Genomic DNA, 19,168 nt, shown 5'->3' with positions numbered 1-19,168 from the left:
TTACCCAGGGGAAGCTTCAGGCTTCAAAAAAGTATTATACCTTTTAGAAGCAGGGTACAGTTCCACAGTCACCACCTCGATGCCATTCCATGCAGCTACACTGACGCCACAAAACAGACACTGCAAGGCAATGATTGCTGATTGGCTGAAGCTCAGAAACAGGAAGAAGGTACAGCCTGCTGAAATGAGCATGGAGCCACCTGAGGAAATAATATGATTACATCAATTCATACAGTAGAGTATCATTATGTATTTATTTTACACAAAAAAACAAAACTTTTTGAATACAAAGATTGAGATACTTTTCAAATTGTTTACTTAGCATCTGAAAGGACCTTGTTTGCATAAATAACAAGAGATACTAGCTGTTATAGTCATTTTAACTGTACTACTCAAGTACCTGCAGACATTTATGATATTGAAATTACATTTTAAAGTGGATTTAAACATAATATATACAAACACATTTTATTTTAAGATTTATCTTTTGTGCCTTTATTGGAGAGTCAGGACAGTGGATAGTGTCGAAAATTGGGGCAATACAGAGTGAGGAGTAACATGCAGAAAGGACCCACAGGTCAGATTCGACCCTAGGTTTCCCGCTTCGAGGACTACAGCCTCTGTACGTGGGGAGTGCAAACTAACCACTCGGCCACCTGTGCCCCCAAACAAACTTTGTCTTTGTGTTCATCCTCGCTGCAAATTAACAACAGCAAATGAACTGGGTTCAAACTAGTTTTTCTACATTTATTGATGAATAAATAGACCTTTGAGACTTTAGTATTTTTGGCACTGTGGAGGCTGTGTGCCATTTTTTGGAAGTATCTGTGTTTGATTTGGTCATAATGGTTCATATTATCAGAGTAACAGCAAAGCTTTACAGGATAACAAGCCTTGATTTTTTACTAAAAACCAAGTCAATTTATTTCTGACCCACACAGTACTGTTGATACAGTAATGACAGTGTACAGTAATGTGTGTGAATTGATAATTGAGTGAAACGTGTGGACTCATTTCTTCTAAAGGGCAGGGGGACAGTTTGAACATAACTAAGGATGTATGTTCGGTCTGTTTAATTTTTTCTGTGAATGAAGGATAGCCCTCAACTAGCTTTCATCACTCCCTAGTTATGTAAGAACTTAAAAAACTATATTTCCACCCTAACTCTTTCTTATAGCATGTCCTGATGTGCAGAACGTAATCCTTTTTATGTTTCTAGAATAATTCTGATATTCAGAAGCAAAGACCCTCATGAAGAACTCTTACAGTTATTAAAAAGATAAAGATCTAAGTAATACAAAGCTTTTCTAAATAATACACAATCCAAGTTTTGGTATTTACAACAACTTATGTGTACACATACACACATGACCATGACATTGAAATTATGCCTGGAACAATATCTATGTGTAAAAATAGATATCATCAAACATTTTTACAAACTGTCAAATATTACCTATGATCTTGACCCTGCCAATCTTCTCCATGAAGAGGGCTGAGATGATGTTGCCTGGCAACACAGCCAGACTGCCCAGGAAGCTGACCAGGTAAATGAGAACATCATTCTCCTCAGACGTGTCCAGATGGCAGCCATGTTTGTTGTGCTCAAATGTGGTGTTCTCCATCTTACAGTCAATAAATTTCTCCTCCCATAGATCTACAAAAAAGAAACAAGAAAAATATTCAAACTTAAGTTAAAACATAATGAAAGGGTCAACTGTTAATCCATGAACCTGGAGCAATTATCCAACGAAAAATCTGTCAAGGTTATATTTATTCAGCTTCTCTGTAGCTGATGACCTGTTCTCTACATCCCTCTATATTAATTATTTTTTGGGGTAATTTCTTTCTCTATAACACAGTTTTAACTAATGTTTAATTGTTTGTTTCAATCAGGATGGTCTTACATTTTTCATAAAGCTTCTGGTAAAGCTTGTATCCATTATTACCTTGAAACTACTTAAAGAAATGTACGACAACGTACAGATATATGAATATATGATTTTGGTGTGTTCCTTTGTTTTGGATTTATTTACAAGCTGATATGGTAAAAGTCAGGTTGAGAATAGCCACAGAGGCATTTTGAGACTTGAATGCTGACTGAATCTTGTTAAGAAACCCTTTAAGAAGCCTAGTTGTCTATAAAGACCAGTCAGCATGTATTCGCTGAGACAAGGCTGCTTCCTGGTACCAACAAGTAACATGTGTCTTCTGCTATATTGCAATACCCACATTTGACCCGGAACAACAAGGCTAGAATTTCAGTGTTGTCATCACCAGTTTTTTTTTTTATAGTTGGACTAAAGAGACAATGAAAAGTGAAGAAAGTCACTGTTCATATGCTGATGACACTTCTATGGCGAAGACTCAAAAAACAAACGAAAACTATGTAAAACTGTGTAATACTATGGCGATTGCCTCACACATAATTGCTAAGTTTTACTCTCAAAGAGATCAAGGTACAATGGTTTTCTTCCTTGGAAAAGGCAGAGAGAACGCATATGCCCCTGTGTGAGAGTCTTCATGTCACTTCTGCCTGAGATCTCTTGCTGTTGTATTTGATTGCAAAAGACTGCATGGGTGGTCTTTTTAATGTAAGAATCCCTTTTTGAGTATGAAGAGGGATAGCTTCTGCTGGGACATACAGTAAGTGTTTGAAACTGAGGGGAGGTTTGTTTGCAAGTCTAATGGTTGGTTCTGACATTGTGTTCAATGTAGATACTTTGATGTATCAAAGTACATGACTTATTAATATAATAAATAAACTGTAAATGCTAATAGTTAGCTACTCATGATAGCATGGCAATTGTCCGCCTCTGTATAAGAAATACCTTGTAGCTTAGTAACATTTAACATTAAGGCAAATTATTGTTTTTACCTACTCATTTTGAGTCATTTTATGAGTCATAACTCAATACCTTTGACGTTTTTTTTATGTCCATTGTAAAATGAAATGCATTAAAATGTGTCTTATGAGTTAGCTTGAAGATGGAGAGATTAACATTTCATCAGTTTGAGCTACCAATTGTGTTGTGGCAGTTTTTCTCAATGTTATTAAATAAGTAGATTCTTAGTTATTGGTCACCCATTGACAGATGTTCCAATGTGTTAATCAGATCTTATGTAACAAACAGAAACAGCAAGCTAACTTAATATTCTGCTCTTTTTGGCAGATTTCACTGCATAAGAACACAAACAGACTTTTGACTGCCCAGATAAAAGTAGTCATAGTAAAGATGCATTCAACAAAAACCCTTTGACAGTAAACTTAACTTTCATGATATCAAACTCTAGCCTAGTGTTACATTGTGCTATCCGTCTGTTCAACTCAAAATGACCCTCTTGTTGAAAGTCATTCAAAGCAAATCTCTATGAAATGAGATAGATGTTGGTATCTCAATGGTTGATGAAAGAAACTCATTCTGCTGATAAAAACACATGTGATAATGGGTCAAATTTAATCTGTAGACCACAGTAAGATTTCACTCTTACATGAATTCACTTCTATTTTCTGTACTGGTGCTACAATTGTGTCAAAGTCCTGCTCCAGCTGAACCTACCTGTGTTATAGAAGACAGTGGAACGGATGGTGCAGTTCTCAAACACCGTGTCTGTGGACTTGATGTCCTCAAAGTGACAGTCTTCAAACAGTGAATCCTCAAACTTCACTGACTTCATCTCAATATTGATGAACCTATGGGTATGGGATGGGGCAGCACACACACAAACCAACAGTAACAAGACTCACTTGTATTGTTGTGGCAGCACAGAATCAGAATGTCCCGAATGGGTTTAACTGTTATACATCCAAAATGGCCTCCATTGATAATGATATTAGAAATGACAATATCATGTATACAATGGGAGCTCTATTCATGTGAATACAAAGTTAAAACCCATTCTATGCGTTATAATTGTGCAAAAGTCTAATAAGTCAAGGAATATACAGTAGCATACTGTATATCTGCACTGAACACCTTCTCTCCCAGCAGTGAAGAAAAATACTCCCCATTATTTTGTTATAGTGCAAAAGACTTCACTACAAAACAAGAAAAAGATGGGAAAAAATTCCAGTCCAACACCGATTACTTTCTCAAACTCTCATTGGCTCTTTATGGAAAGATCACCAATACATGAAGTAAGAGTTTTAAAGTCTTTAACATTGAGCTGTGCTTTGAATTCATAAACAGGGGTGGCATGCATCACCTAAAGGAGCATTGTAATATGCCTTAATCCCCATCTTCATCAAAGAAAAGTCAACCTCTGAACAAATTTTCGGACCTGATGACAATTTGACCACTGGTAGTGGATTCCATTGTAGACGGGCAGGTGATACAAGACTTATAGCTACTGCCTTCTCTGTGCATTGCAATTGTGTACAGTCCAACTAGCCACTTGAGAAACGGGAATGGAGTTTCAAAATAAGAGACATCTGACGGAGGTTTGTTGGCTGAACTTGCATGAAGAGAAAAAACATTTCATCATCACATAGTAGATGGGATCAAGAATAGTAATATGGTCGATACATTTCTGGGGTTTTTTGCGCTCTACATGGACTGTTTTCCTGTTTGCTTGGATACACACAATTTTGTCTTTTTTTTTTGCAGAATCTGTGAATGGAGATAGAAGAAAAAGGTTGTGCAAAGTCTACTTTCTTTAAAGGATAGTTTAGATGTTTGAAAGGGGGGCTGTTTGGGAATCCAGCTTAAGAACTGACAAGAAAGCTAAGCAACCTCCATGGACTGGGTTGTGCAGACAACCAGTTGTTCTGAGAACTTGTTGGCTCAAATCATGCCGGCTTATATCGTCGCCTTCAACTCAACTTTGTCATATCACCAGTATCTGGTTAAAGAATAGAGGGTCGCCGAATAGCCAAGCCGTTATGTCCCATGTACAGAGGCTATAGTCCGTGTCGCAGCAGCCAGAGTTTTGAAACCGACTTGGCTGTTTGCTCCAAGTCATCCCCCTCCCTTCTCTCGTCTCTTTTTGGGTGTCCTATCCAATAAAGGCAAAAATGGCCCAAAAAACATCTTCAGAAAATAGAATGTAAAGCAAGCACCAGAGCACCCATTTCAGCAGTAAATACATCCTAGCGAGGTCCTCATCGGTTTGCAAGTATTTGCAACCTTCAACCCATCACTCATCACATAATCTTGCTAACTCACTAACTCATCCTAGGTCTAAACTAGTTGTGAGGCTTATGTCCTTCTGCTGCTGCATTCATAGTCATGCTTAGCTATTTTCCCAACATTGAACTTAAAGAAACTTAAGGGTGCTCCAACAAAATATAGGGGTGTATCTTTGCCAACTTAATCCGGAGAAAACCTCTGTCATACGCATGTATACTGCTAATGATATCCAACACTAGAGATAAAGAGAAAAGTGTGAAGCCTCTATAAACCTCTATTAGGTTTACTGTCTTCACAATGTCATTCAATGGTTTTCTGTTCTGTCCATTAGCATATGCAATATAGTGATAACCTGTAGACATATAGCTAATGTTTTATGAATACAACATCACATGCAACAAAGTAAAGCATGCAAAGACAGTTTCTGATAACAACATAACTGAGAATGAAATGATTGATAGCACTGGTTTATAGAGATCCTCTTCCGAACTGTGCATGGACATTGGTTTCTTATGAGAATTAGGCTGAGGTGTATACCCATCTTCTTAGTGCTGACTACTTTCAGTTCGAAAATGTTGGTAATGTTGTGCACAATGAATGAAAGATGTTTAAGCACTCACTATTACATAAAATCTTGTCTTGTTTTGTCAGTGAAGTTACAACTACAGAGTGGTGTTCTTTGTTTGGACATAGCTACCTGATGAGCTGTTTTTGCATTTAAAAGTCCTTACGACTCTTTGTGTCCAGAAGGTGACACTCTGAGACTTACTTGTCACGGATGTAATCCCCTTCTTTATGGATCTGGTTCTCTAATGAAAAGTTAAAATGGAAGTTCTCCACTCGTTCTCTATGGAAAACCTGAAAATAGACAAAAGAATATATTTTTATATTATATATATATATATATTATATTTTCATTGCAAGTACTTTTTAACTGAAAATATTCAAACTTTTTCTTTTTTTCTTTTTTGCAGAGCAGGACAAATAGCCATTCTTCTCTTTACCTTGACCTTGGATGCATACTCCTCATTCTGAAGGTGTTTGATCATGTCAGGGAACCAAACAGACAGACCATAGTAACTGTGAAGATTTTAGATTGAGAGAAGACAAAACATTAGACATACAAGTACATAGAGCAACCAGAGTGAAGCTGCAGCTGAAAAAAAATACTGCAGAGAGATGACCTCAATGGGAAGTAGATTGTTCAAGGTATAAAAGATTATGTGGGCCCAATTGTCCTTTTTTTTCTCCAGCAAGCTGACACAGCATCCATGTAATCTGATTTATTGGCTTATTTAGATCCATCGTGTTTATTTCACATTTCTTCAGTTTTCCCATCATATGTGTAACTGCTGTTTTTAGCCAGCAGGCAGTGGTGCAAACAACGACACCTTGGGCTCACCTGAAAGCCATGCAGAACCAAATGATGGCCATGAAGAGAGTAGCCATCCTCAGCTCTGCAGACAGGAGAGACGCCATGTTCCTCAACACCTGAAAACAAACAGTGAACTGAGAAACCAAGTCGGTCTAGATTTTAACAGAAGAAAATATGTTTCTTCTTCACCTTAATCGATGAAAGTATGTATTGTAAGGCCAGTGTTGTAGAGATTCAACAATATTACTGGACACTTTGATCAACTTGCAATTGCAATCGTGGTCAGCAATGTTCAAACACTTGCACTTTTATGCAACGTGACTTGACATGCAGGTTATTTTATAAAGTTGGATATTTTTGTTGCAGCTAAAAATGATTTAAAGTTTGATGAAACGTCAAATAAAAAAAGACAGGCCAGCTATGTTTAGTAATAGGGACAGGTCAATGTTATTTTTTCAAGCATTCTTGTTTTGAGGAGCAGGTCTTGCCTCTAACGAGCAGAAAAAAACTGATTAGAAAGGAGGAAAAAACAGACATTTCCTTTGTGTTTGTAAGAGTTTGTAAGAACCTTATAGGTGAGAGTGTGTTTACATTTTCAAGGCCAATGGTACAGTTCACTTACAAAGACCTTGTTTATGCTCTGTTACACTCATTATCGCCTAACTGAAATGCTTAAACTAATATGTAGTACCACTGAAACACGTGTTTGAATTTAGTCATTTGGCTGTATGTAAGTCAATTCACCGATGTGCTGCTGAAAGGGCAGTAGTTATCCTGTCGGTCTTTCTGAACCTGTGACTATAGCTGTCATGCTAAAGATGTTTTTTGTCTCATCAAAAGAGCTTCAATTATCCTTCCTTCGTAAGGTTACTGGCAAGTACATTTTAATGGCAGTCAAGATAGTGTTGAGGGACACTCAGTGGATGTGCTCAGTGCTAATCTAATTCTTCCTCACACTGATGAAAATGCCCACAGTGAGTGAATGACGTCATACATCATATGCATGAATATGTTGAAAACTTGCTGGTCCAAATGTGTCGGATTAAAAACATGTTTCCCTGAGCTAACAATAACCTAAAGACAATATGAGAAAAGGCATCACAACTATGGATATAGCTTAGGAGACAATCAAGGCAAGTACTGGCAGAATGGAATATGCTAAATGGACTTTAGCTTGTGTAGCTTTTCTAGTAATCTGGCTACTCATAGCCCTTTTACACCACAGGTCACATTTACACACTCATACCATAGTGTAGCAGCCATTTTCCGGGTGTTTGTTGTTTGTGAACACTAATGGGCAGTGGGCACCTTGCCAAGCATATGGGTTGATTAGGAACCCTTTAAATGTTCCAGGTGTTGTATTAAATGAAGAAACAAGAGATCCCGACTGGACATTGAACTTATTGCGTGTGTAAGGCCTCACTGGAACGGTGCATCAGTGGCTGTTTGTTGAATGTGTGTGGTTTGTTTATCATTTTAACTTAATTTTTTTTTTTTTGGACAAATAGCCACAATACATAGATTGTTAATATTAATGGACGAAGCTTGAGTCACTTCATTAAAAGAAAGAAAACATTTGTATTGTTCCTGTGGTCTGCTACTCTCAGGGAGAGAGGAGGGAGACAGGCAAACAAGAAAAGAAACCCACATACACCCTCCTCTGAGGCTTCAGTCCTAACCACAGTCTTAACCACTGAACCCACACGCTGCCAGCACCGCTCCTCTCTTGTGTTCGGTGTGTTTACATACCAGTTTACTGAGTGTTAGTGAGCGCACTGCCCACCGCTGTACAGCTGTTCCTGTAGCCGCCTGAATCTCAATAAACTCATCCTCTGCAGTCTTTGGAGCCTTGATGTGAGTCACCTTCAAAAAAAACAAAAAACATCCAAAACAAACATTTAAAAACATCAAACTTCAGGAGGATTCTTCCCAACACAAATCCTAAACAGCTCAAGTTGTAACATTAGTAATATTAGAAATAGCTAAAGGCCTCAAGAACATTTGATAATACCAAATATTCTCCAACATAAGGAGGTAGCAGTGATGACAGGAGCAACAGAAGCAGCCATCAGCGCTAGAATCAAGAGATCACAAGGGCACTATGTGAACAATATATTTTTAATGTTTGCAAATACACGCCCTTTATTGAACTGTGTTATAAAAGCAACATCACAGTCAAGGTGCTGTTGTACTGAGTATCAGCAGTGCTGTGGTTTTGTCAAGGATGCTGCTGTGCTGGTATTTAGTACAACAGCACCCCCTGGAGTATGATATTGCTTTTATAAAACAGATCCTTAAGTCTTAATGCTTTAGCACAAGTTTGAGGTTAAAACACTAAACCAATCTATTATATGATAGATTGTGTCATCCTCTGACAAAGGACTGAAAAGAATAGGACATACTGTACTAATGCCACATGTCAGGCTGAAGCTTCCATTTCTAATACTTTTGTTAATAGATATTACGATAAAATTGTGAATGCTGCCTGAAACTTTATCCAAGTGAAAACATTATTTTCTGCTATTCAGTTGCTCCATGTACTCACAGTAAAGACTTTCTCAGGCTTTCCCTTGGCCCTCCAGTTGGTGTCATGGACCTGCTTCAGGATCATCCACGCCTCATCATGTTTGGCATTCTGCTCGACACACACACACCAACATAGACACAATATCATTTGCGTCCATATAAGATGGTTCAGGTTTATTGAGTACCTCAGAACCCTTTCATCTGTGGTCTGTGGTAAACATTTGTGCAGTCTCACCTCCAGGAGGAAGCGTGGGCTCTCAGGCATGAAGGTGAGTCCAACCAGAGAGGAGATCGCAGGAAGAGACGCAACCAGAACAAACACCCGCCAGCTGTGGAACTGAAACTCAGTGCCCATACTGAACCCCCAGCCTGTGTATGCAAAAAAGAAACACATGTTTCTTTGCCACCATTTCAATTACTTAACATTCACAGTAATTGTAAAGCTTTTAAAAGAATCAACGTTGATCACTAAAACACAGAGCCTGTTGTTGAGAAACCTGCTCAGTCTTCCTGATTTCAATTCATCTAGTGCAAAAAGAAAAGCGATGAAGCAGAGAGCAGAAACTCAAGATGGCCAATTGCGAGACAACCAGTAAGCACCATCAACCTTTATTTCCAGTCACCTGCAGCCTATACTATGAATACAGAAGTAAATTAGCTTATAACTAACTCTGGTACAGCTAAAAGGCTGTCCCTGTCAAAATAAACAAATAACTCAAAATAACTAAGTAATCAGAATGTCTTGTACACGACACATAAGAAATCATATCAGTCATAATATAATATATAAATGCCAATTCATTTTCCTTTAAAAAACTGTTTAAGTGGCATTTTCTTTCCTGCCAAACATCCTGAAAGCATGCTTAAATTGTTGTTTGTAAGCTGTATATACTTTTTAAGTTTCTTACCATATCTGGGTATGATTCCCCACGCAGTGAACGAGGCGTAGATCCCACCAATCATCCAGAACATACACAGCCAGGACAGATGCTCTCCTCTCTTGTCCATCTGAAGAAACTCTGAGAAGTACGAGTACACAATCGGCACTGTGCCTCCGATTCTGACCGTGGAGACACATAACAATGGAGGGAAAAGAAATGTATATAGATATAATCACTCAAGCAATATAGCAACACAAGCACAACAATTATAAAAACAAGTTGTTCTCACTGGAGAAAGATTTAGAGAAAAAAGATGAACTTTCTGACCATATAGCAGAAAACATACATTCTTTTCATGACTCTACCTCTACTAAAGAACAATTCTGTTAGGAGGTTTACACCAAAAGTCAGGTTTTAACAAAATGCAGCAAGCAAGCATTAGTAAAGATAAAGGGGTAGAGCTGTTTTTACATGTTAAGGATTTAACTGACTGCTCAAAGTTTTGGAATTGCTCCGAAAGTTGCTTCATATGGAGGATGTAAAACCGGCTGTGATAGCAGCAATATCATTTTATGGGGGAAATGCTCCAAATCAAAGTACCTCCTCTTTAATTGAGTGGCTACAAGATAACACTTACATATATATTCTTTTTTTTTTAAGAGAATAGAAAGTTATTTAAGTAGTTATTTAAGTCACCAGACTCCATTGACAAAAACAAATAAGTTACAGAAGTTGTTGCTGTCACTGCCTCATTTAGTTGTTAGTCAATGGTTGACTGTGGTGGGGCGCCGTTAGCCTAGTGGTTATGTTACGCGCCACACGTCTGGAGGATCAACTTGTTATCGCAGTGGCCATGGGTTCTAATCCAACCTTTTCCCTTTGCTGCGTGTTATCCCTCACTCTCTCCTCCCAACACTTCCTGTCTCTCTTCAGCTGTCCTATCTGATAACCTACACAGCATAAAATGAAAAAAAATAAAACACTCTGGATTAAATCAGTGGTAGGAAAAGCAACTACTGTGTTATGCAAGGTGAAATTACAATTTTGGGGATTTTATTTTGGATGCTGATTCTAGTTATAAAGTGATCACACTATTAAAAAAAGTTACAACTCATTGTAACTCTTACAATAACATTTTTAACCTGTCAGTGTCAAAAGTACTGCACACTGTGAGTGGATTTTCTCTGAAGGCGGCACCATTTTCTTGAAAGATTATTCTGCAGCATTACAACAACTTGAGCAGATCAGAAACTAGTTATAGGTGTTAGACATATAAACCATCCAACAAACAAGCAAATAAATAACAGTAGGATCCAGCTTTAAAAAAGACCAGAATATCACCTAATTTAATTTGTATGTGATGAATTGTTTCTTTGTTCCCCTCAGAGGTTATACAAAATTATTTTTTGGTGTAAATTTTGATAGAACACACGATAAAGCACTCATATTTGTCCATGTAAGGCAGGGCTGTTATATGCAGATACAGAGACTGTGCATGCTGAATTATCTACCTATGAGGCGAGCAGTGTTTTGCTGCAAACTATGTATCGCTTCCACTGCGCTGTGTTCAGTATGTGACCTCGTTTCTGAGTCAGCGAGGCTCCCAAGGGACCACAGTTATTCTGAGAAACACTTTGCTGTATCACTGCGATGAAACACTATCCACACTCTGGTTATGCGGAGTTTGATTTGTTGGATAATCTCCATATTCAAAAAAAAATGCATTAATGGCTGAAATATGATATGGGACATACAACGTCTTTGAAGCTGCTGAATAAGAATAATGTTTTCAATGGTAAATATTGCACATTGATATCTCTTAGTGAGAGTTAAATGGAACCCCAGCCCCATTAAATCACAACGGTTGGATGTTGTTCAGGTTTATAGCTTTAGTGCAGAAAAAAGAATCAGGACTATATGGTCTCTGTGTGTATGTCTCAGCATAGTATGCAAATAAGAACACACATTTTGCCTGTTTTAAAATTAAATCACCGGCAGTGTAGAGAGTACTTTACTACAGTCTTTAGAAAAGCACATACAGAGTTAAAAATTCACATTTCAGGGCAAATGAGCAGGATTTGTGTGCTGTTTGTACATACATTTTTAAAGGTAGCCCCCCCCACCAACAAAAAAAAATCCCTGAAATGTTTCAATGATGTTTGATTCACTGAAAAAAAATTATGTTTAGTTTAATTAAAAGATGTGATTAATTTCATAACAATAATAATAATAATAATACAAATGTCATTGTGTGTGCTGTAGATGTGCTGTATTTAAAATCATCAGTCGTCTCACTAAAGGACCAGTGTGTGTGTTCTTTACCCAATGCCAGACAGCAGTCTGAAGAAGAGGAAGAAGCCGTAACCCTGAGCGAAGGAAGACAGGAAGGCAAAGACACAGTTTATGGCCAACGCCACGATCAAACAGCGCCGACGGCCCAATTTGTCTGCCAGACCGCCCCACAAGAAGGCTCCCACCATCATGCTGAGGAAGACCATCAGACCTGCAGAGGGAAGAAAGAGAAACCAAGTTGGGCTCACATCAGTCACATTCAGTGCAGTTGTAAATTGATGAAATATTCATAAGAATGGGCTGCCCTTATCTTCTTTCTAAATCTTTGAACATTCTGGCTCTGAGAACCATATAACCTTTTTATTTATTAATGCCATTAATTAGCAGCACTTTGGAGGCATTCGTTTGTTTAATAAAGAGTGTAGATTGATTCAAAGATCATAAAGTGTCCACCAGAGGCACTGCTTGTCACGTAACTGCTTGGAGCCCGAGACCAATAGGGGGCCAATGAGAGTTGACAAACTTAAACCAAAGCAGTGGCACAAAATGTGCAAATTTTGCAATGACTGTAGGAAACCTCCCTAAGGGTACCCCATCTGACAGCACTCACTGTTGTTGCCCTGCTAAGTGTTGCATGTATTATTGATGTGAAAACCAAAGTTTGTCAATGAAAGTCAACGAGAAAAATGTGGAGGAATTAGCCGTCAATAGGAGCGAAAAAAGAAACAGGAAAAAAGAGGAAGAGGAGTAAGTGTTGGCTGGCAGACATTATGATGATGAACGCTGGTTGGAGGGCCCCCCAATTGATTTTTGCCTGGGGCCCCAACAGATTCTAGAATCGCCACTGGTGTCCACTAGAGGCTGGCTGCAAAAGCACAGGGAGTCACATACACGCCTCATTCAAAAAAGCTATTTTCTTTTTACAGCAGATTATCGATCGGCACATACTGTACAAGGGGTACATTTCTCAAAAACTTGTCTGCTTTGAATTTATGAAGGATAAGCATTATTCCAAATAAGGCACGGAGATGACCAGATTGATTTGTCAGGAAACTTAAAACCCGCCTCAGCTCCAGCTCTCAGCCTGTCGTTAGGTTGACTGAAAGTTAGGATGAGACAGCATTTCCAGCATTACAACAGTCGTCCATGGGACTCCAGCCCCCTGCAGTAACAGATGGGTGACTTCACTCAGTCTTCGTCCATTAATATTTACAATCTACCCCAAGGAATGAATTGCAGCTCACACAGCTCATTTCAATGGTAGGCTGAATTAAGCTATCGTTGCAACTATAAAGCTTTTTTGTATCTAGAAGTAACCCATGTACCGTGCATTTGCACTTTGTGTGTTTTATATTTACCTGTGTTGTATTAAGTGACTCTCCCTGCAACCACATTTACCTACAGGAACAAAAAAAAATGTACCTTAACCTGTAATTCAGACGTCATACTATGAGGAAATAGCTACATTTTGTTATGCTCCTTTTAGACACTCAATCCAGTAAGCGGACCAAAAGTAAGATTTTCAATGAAACCCCAGTGTGTGACAGGACTGTGTGCACACACACACCTGTCATTTGTTTTATTCTCACATTAAGTTAACTTTTCTACACTGATGACAGTACACTGTGTTCATTTTTTTTTTTTTTGGCCAAGAAATTTTAAGACCTTGGTAAGCATTGTGCTTCTGCCTCCGCCGTGTGTAACCTTAGCTGTTGCCAGAGACCGGGATGCTGGCACCATCACACTCCAGTAGGCAGATGGCCATGCAACAGGGGAGAGCTGACTGTGCGACATTCATACTGACTCTCAAATTTGAAATCCCTAGCTGAATAATTAAAAGAGGAGAACATATCATTTACTCTAAAATGTGCATGTACTTTTTCCTTATGATAAGATTTTTAACGTTTTGGTCCTTTAGGGGTCGCTATAATGTGTATCATTTTAAATCTTTGTCCTCTCAAATGCTGTTCAGCGCTTTCCAAGGTCATGTTGCAGAGAATCGATCACTCTGACGCTGTCTGCTGAGTCAGAGCACAAACCAAGAAAAACAGTGTTGTTGAAAACACCGCTCTGGGCCAAAGCGAGGACAGGTGGGAGAGCTGAGGAGGTGTGAGGCAGGAGAGGAACAAAAGAGATAGAGAACTTCAGAAGATCGTTTCTAAATGTGCTGCCCTGAAAATCAGAGGATCTGTTTGTTCTGTTTCATATCAGATCCTCAGTGATGTAAACTCTCAGGTATCTGAAGCTACAGTATAACAACGCTAAACTGTTATTTTTTACTGTACTTTATTTTAATTTTGTTTAATCTCTTAAGGTGAGGTTTTGAGATAAGCCGTCATGGGTTTCTACTCACCTGCACATGTGTTTTATTTATTTATTTATTTTTCTGTTTGATTCTTCTTTCAAAAAATGTGCAAATAAACTAAACTAAACTAAACTGCAGTGAAACTGAGGAGAAAAAGCTTTTAACTGACCAGCGAAATGTGTTAGATGCTGTGAGTACAATGTTGATGCTTGTTTTATAAAACCTTTTTTGTTTTTGTTTCCAGTGAAGAATAAAACTCTTTTGGGTATTGGATTTGTAATCATTGATTTAACCACTCCATGGATTTGTTCTCGTAAAAATTAACACTGTACAAAATATTTGTATTTTAATAACATTTGTTTAATAATTTCTACTCATTTATAATTTCTAAGTCATTTTCGTATTGATCATTTCGTCTTCAATGTCACTAGTTACACTGTTTTTTCCTTCACAACACACTAATAATATTATCATATAGCTTTAAAGGTCACATATTATATTGCTTTTTCACCTAGTTTAAATTAGTCTCAGTGGTCCCAAAACATGTCTGTGAAGTTTCTTGCCAAAACTCCAATCTGATCCTGTATTTGATCATGCTTATAACCCCCTCTTTTTCAGCCCTGCTCAGAACAGGCGGTTTCTGTGTCTGTAGCTTTAAATGCTAATGAGCTGTGTCTGACCACGCCACTCTCTGGAAGGACTTGGGTGGCTTGGGTTATCTTGCAGCATGCCCTATTGTTTATGGTGAGAAGGCAGACTCCGAGAGCAAAGCAAACACCTAGCAGACAAAAGACAGAGAGGATGGACTTTCCTTATAATTGGGGGGGTTTGTAGACAGACTAGGGACACATATTAGTGTTAGGAAACCACGGTAAAGTGTATTTTACATAATATGTGACCTTTAAAGGTCCTGGGTAGTGCTGGTCATTAAACAGAATGAAATTTAAAAGCAGATGAGACAGTCATCTAGAAGACTCTAGGTATTTTTAAATGTCAGTCGCTGCTGCCATCTGCAAGGTGTCAGATGAGGCAATTGACAACACGCTGCTGAAACAGCCTTTTTTCCCACATATTCCATGACAAAGATTTATTGTGTTGGAAACTTTAACTGAAGACAGCAGGCTGACATTTTTCAGAAATGCGAGGTAACACTTTGCTCACAGGGCTTTAAAAGATCATCAGAACAGGAACTTATCTCCCACTAGCTTAAAATTGTTCAAAAGTTAGTAAAAAACATGAATCGATGGGCAGACCACTGGGACTTTGGTTTTGTAGTAAAATCTTTGTATTTCTTTCCATAAATATAAGGAAAACTAAACTGAATATTTGTCAGAAGATGAAACAGTTCTGAAAAAGATCATTTTCTGTTGTAACTTTATTTATATTTAAACAAAAATGTCAATACTGCAGTTAAACATTGTTCTGCTGAATAGTCCCAGTAATCCTCAGTGGCTTTAACCTTCTGTTTTCTTGCTCTCCTTTAATTTAAAATTAGCTCCTTCCGTTTGTGCAACATTCACGAGGAAAGCTGTTAGCATGAGAGCGGAGTGAAAGTTAGCCCTGACATCAGGTCCCTCAGCACTGCAGACTTAATGATGTAATATGAGCTGAGCTGGGTCTCATCATGCACGTGTGTACCATTGAGTGTGTACAAGGAAAACTGAGGGGAACTCAGGACATGATGCAGGGGAAACCTGGGGGAGGGGGGCGGTCCAGGTTTAACACCTGGGGCTTGGGAAGACTGAAGAAAAAGCAGTGTTTTTGACTCATCATTATTTTCAATGCCATAAAAAAAATCAAATTTACATAATACTGGATCATTTAACACAGTTTGTACTAATCTTTGCTTATTATAATGAGATAGTTAATTATATAGGAGCTAATTAATCTTGTAGAACTTGTCAGTGACACAGCATGAATTAAAACATGATTAAAATGTGATCAATCTGCTCTGGAAAGATTCACTAACACACGGTATCTTTAAATCAAAGGACGCCAATCAATCGATCCATCTTTATTTGTATGGGGCCAATTCATAACAAACATTATCCCAAGACAATTTACAAAAAGAGCAGGTCTGTCACGATTCACATCACGGCAGCCCTCCCTTCTCCTTTTGTGGTGTTGTTTGTCATTCCCTGTCTGTTTAATCCTCATGTGTCTCTCCCCCTGTCTGTGTGAGTGTGGTGGGTTCATGATCCCAGGCGGCGCCAGGTGCAGCTCGTTGGTCATCAGGATCTCTACTACAGAGACTTCCCTCTGCTTCACCTCGGCGACAGATTGTTTCACCAGCTCGTGTGGTACTGTACTCTCTTGGCTTCTTTGGATTCTAGTGCTCGTTGTTAACCCGTTTTTCTTCTCTGCTTTGCGCCAGATCGCTGTTCGTGTTTTAGCTTAACCTCACCTGTGCTTTTTGGACACCACACTGGGATCACTTGGAACCTCGCACTACCCCTCCTCCTTGCAATTTTCGACTCACTTTTGGAATAAACCTTTTTGTAAACTTTATCCTGCCTATCTGAGTCGTGCTTTTGGGTCCAGAATTTGTACTAACCGTAACAAGGTCTGGACCTTACTCTTTGTTATATTATTTATAAAGACCCAAAATTATCCATTATGTGCACTTAGCAACTTTGAGCAAAGTTACAGTGGCAAGGAAAAACTGCCTTTAAGAGGCACAAAGCTCATGACTCGTGTTGAACAGCCATCTGCTGAGACTGTGTTGGGGTTGTGAGGGGATAGAGATGCAGCAGCTCACACATGACTGAAGTCTGCATCATTCACCAGCCTGAGTTTCATGACGTTTTGAATGCTGCTGTTTTATGAACCTTCTTTAATATTCAGAAATTAAATCAGCAGAGCTGAATGGAAATGTGTCTCTAAAGTAAATTTGGTCTTGCACAGTTTCAAAAAAATTGCATTATAACAAAACCCATGGGCCGACACAAGCTTACTTGTCAAACTACGCCATGTGTCCGTTGTCAACAGGAGAAAAGAGTTAGAAAAACAATCTACTGCTTTCACTCTATGTCAGCCAAATAACATTTCAACATTTGTTGCCCAAAAAAATCTTAACCTGGGATGCAGTTACATCAAAATTCAAATGATAATTATCGATGTACCTGGCAAAATCAGAGTTGACTCGTGCACCCATAGACCCAGGGTGCTGATCAAAGGAAGACATATGTGGTGCACTGAAGTCATGCTAAAACAAACTGGCTGATACACTTACTATTGACAAAAACCTCGTACAACCCAACATCAAGCAATCCAAGATATCCCTTTTAAAGGAAATGAGAGCTGACAATCTGATTGGTCGGATTTCTCTTGTGCTCAACCTGTGTATATTCAAGAGTCTTACAGTAATACAACCCCTATAAGCCATGCGCTTCACTGCACCAAGATTGCCAGATTTAAACTAGAAAATGTAGTCACATATGCCCTAAATGACCTTGCACCATGCCGTAGACGGTGCACTAATTTACCACAAATATGTTGACCTACAAACCTGTACCTGTTCTTTTTCTTCACCATTCTGAGCATAGTTTCACGTGTAACACATGCTAGTCCTGCTCTGTATGGAACGTCACGACACCAGTTCATAACACATTACATCTTTACCTATAAATGCACTATAAATAAATCACCTATAAATAAATCATGAAAGCCCTTACCTAACATTCCCTTCTCTCCATTGGACAGACACAGATCTTTTTCTGCCGACGGTAGAACGAAGGCGACCACAAAACATTCGACGCCGTCGGCCATCAGAGCGAGGCCAAGCACTATGAAGAGCGTCCACTGGAACCTCCCGTGTCCACAGTCCTCCATGATGTCCTCATACTGTTCAGATAACTCCGCAAGGTCAGAGGTTGCAGTGCCAGCTGTGTGACTTTTAGTCCTTTGAGAACAAAAGGGGAAAATAAAGATGGACAGGAGTGTAAATGAGTCAACACTTCTAACTGAAAGGTTTAGTCCTAGTTTGTCACTATGAGGGATTACAAGCCCTTGAACAAGAAGATAATCTCTTTGTTTTTTTTATTCAATAATTGGATATTTGATTTCAGCATATTTAGGCAAGACATTTTGCAGGGTCCTTAAATCATTTAATTTCATCATCAAGGTGCTTAAAAATCCAATTCAATCTGGACATTAAAATAGATTTTTAGGGTGATACATATAAGACTGGTTCCATACATTAGTCGTGATTCATGTTCTGCATGTACGTAAAACTTTATTGTGTCTCACCTCGCAGCTCTCTGTGCAGCCTTCACCTCGTCCGGATGTGGGATCCCCTGATATTCTCCCTCGTACATCTGATCTTCTTCATCGTGTCCTTCAGTGGCATCGCTGGCTGCATCCTCTTCCTGCGGAGGGTAGTCTGCCTGGTAACCGTATCCGTCATGGCCACCGCCTTCTCCGTACGTCCCATAGCGGTCGCCCCCTCCTTGGTTGTATACGTTGTTTTGGTAGGGGTCAGCCATCTTGGTTAACAAGGCCCGCTACACTAACAGCTTATCTACACAAGTAGGCTTATAGGTATTTGTAGTCTGGTTTTTGAATATTGATCCTCAAGTGTCTTTGGCTTTTACAGTAAATAGTTTACAATAGAGTTAACATCCAGCATTTCAGATTGACTGTCCTCTGCAGTCCAGCCTTC

The 19,168-nt window shown here is 38.9% G+C and overlaps 3 protein-coding genes across 3 annotated transcripts in view; all 3 read right to left on the bottom strand.

Annotated features, from left to right (window-relative positions):
* The window catches only part of LOC132973115 (carbohydrate sulfotransferase 6-like), a 366,303-nt gene that overhangs the window by 45,031 nt on the left and 302,104 nt on the right, over positions 1–19,168 (bottom strand). The window lies entirely within an intron of this gene.
* LOC132973117 (zinc finger protein 3-like) overlaps positions 1–19,168 on the bottom strand; it is a 260,609-nt gene that overhangs the window by 135,493 nt on the left and 105,948 nt on the right. The gene's annotated exons all lie outside the window — the stretch shown is intronic.
* Positions 1–19,168, bottom strand: part of LOC132973113 (synaptic vesicle glycoprotein 2B-like) — a 23,443-nt gene extending 4,275 nt beyond the window's left edge. The window contains exons 1-13 of the mRNA XM_061036367.1: positions 18,757–19,168; positions 18,183–18,409; positions 12,234–12,414; positions 9,939–10,090; positions 9,266–9,399; positions 9,050–9,139; positions 8,254–8,367; positions 6,532–6,620; positions 6,134–6,209; positions 5,899–5,987; positions 3,561–3,694; positions 1,457–1,657; positions 41–200 (exon numbers count right to left, since the gene is read on the bottom strand). Coding sequence (XP_060892350.1) covers positions 41–200; positions 1,457–1,657; positions 3,561–3,694; positions 5,899–5,987; positions 6,134–6,209; positions 6,532–6,620; positions 8,254–8,367; positions 9,050–9,139; positions 9,266–9,399; positions 9,939–10,090; positions 12,234–12,414; positions 18,183–18,409; positions 18,757–18,992 — 1,883 coding nt within the window. The 5' untranslated portion in view covers positions 18,993–19,168. The remainder of the gene's footprint in view (positions 1–40; positions 201–1,456; positions 1,658–3,560; positions 3,695–5,898; positions 5,988–6,133; positions 6,210–6,531; positions 6,621–8,253; positions 8,368–9,049; positions 9,140–9,265; positions 9,400–9,938; positions 10,091–12,233; positions 12,415–18,182; positions 18,410–18,756) is intronic.

Source organism: Labrus mixtus, chromosome 4 (genome assembly GCF_963584025.1).
Source record: "Labrus mixtus chromosome 4, fLabMix1.1, whole genome shotgun sequence".
Classification (NCBI taxonomy): domain Eukaryota; kingdom Metazoa; phylum Chordata; class Actinopteri; order Labriformes; family Labridae; genus Labrus; species Labrus mixtus.
Note: the sequence above shows the minus strand (reverse complement) of the source record. Positions and strands in the feature narration are given on the sequence as shown.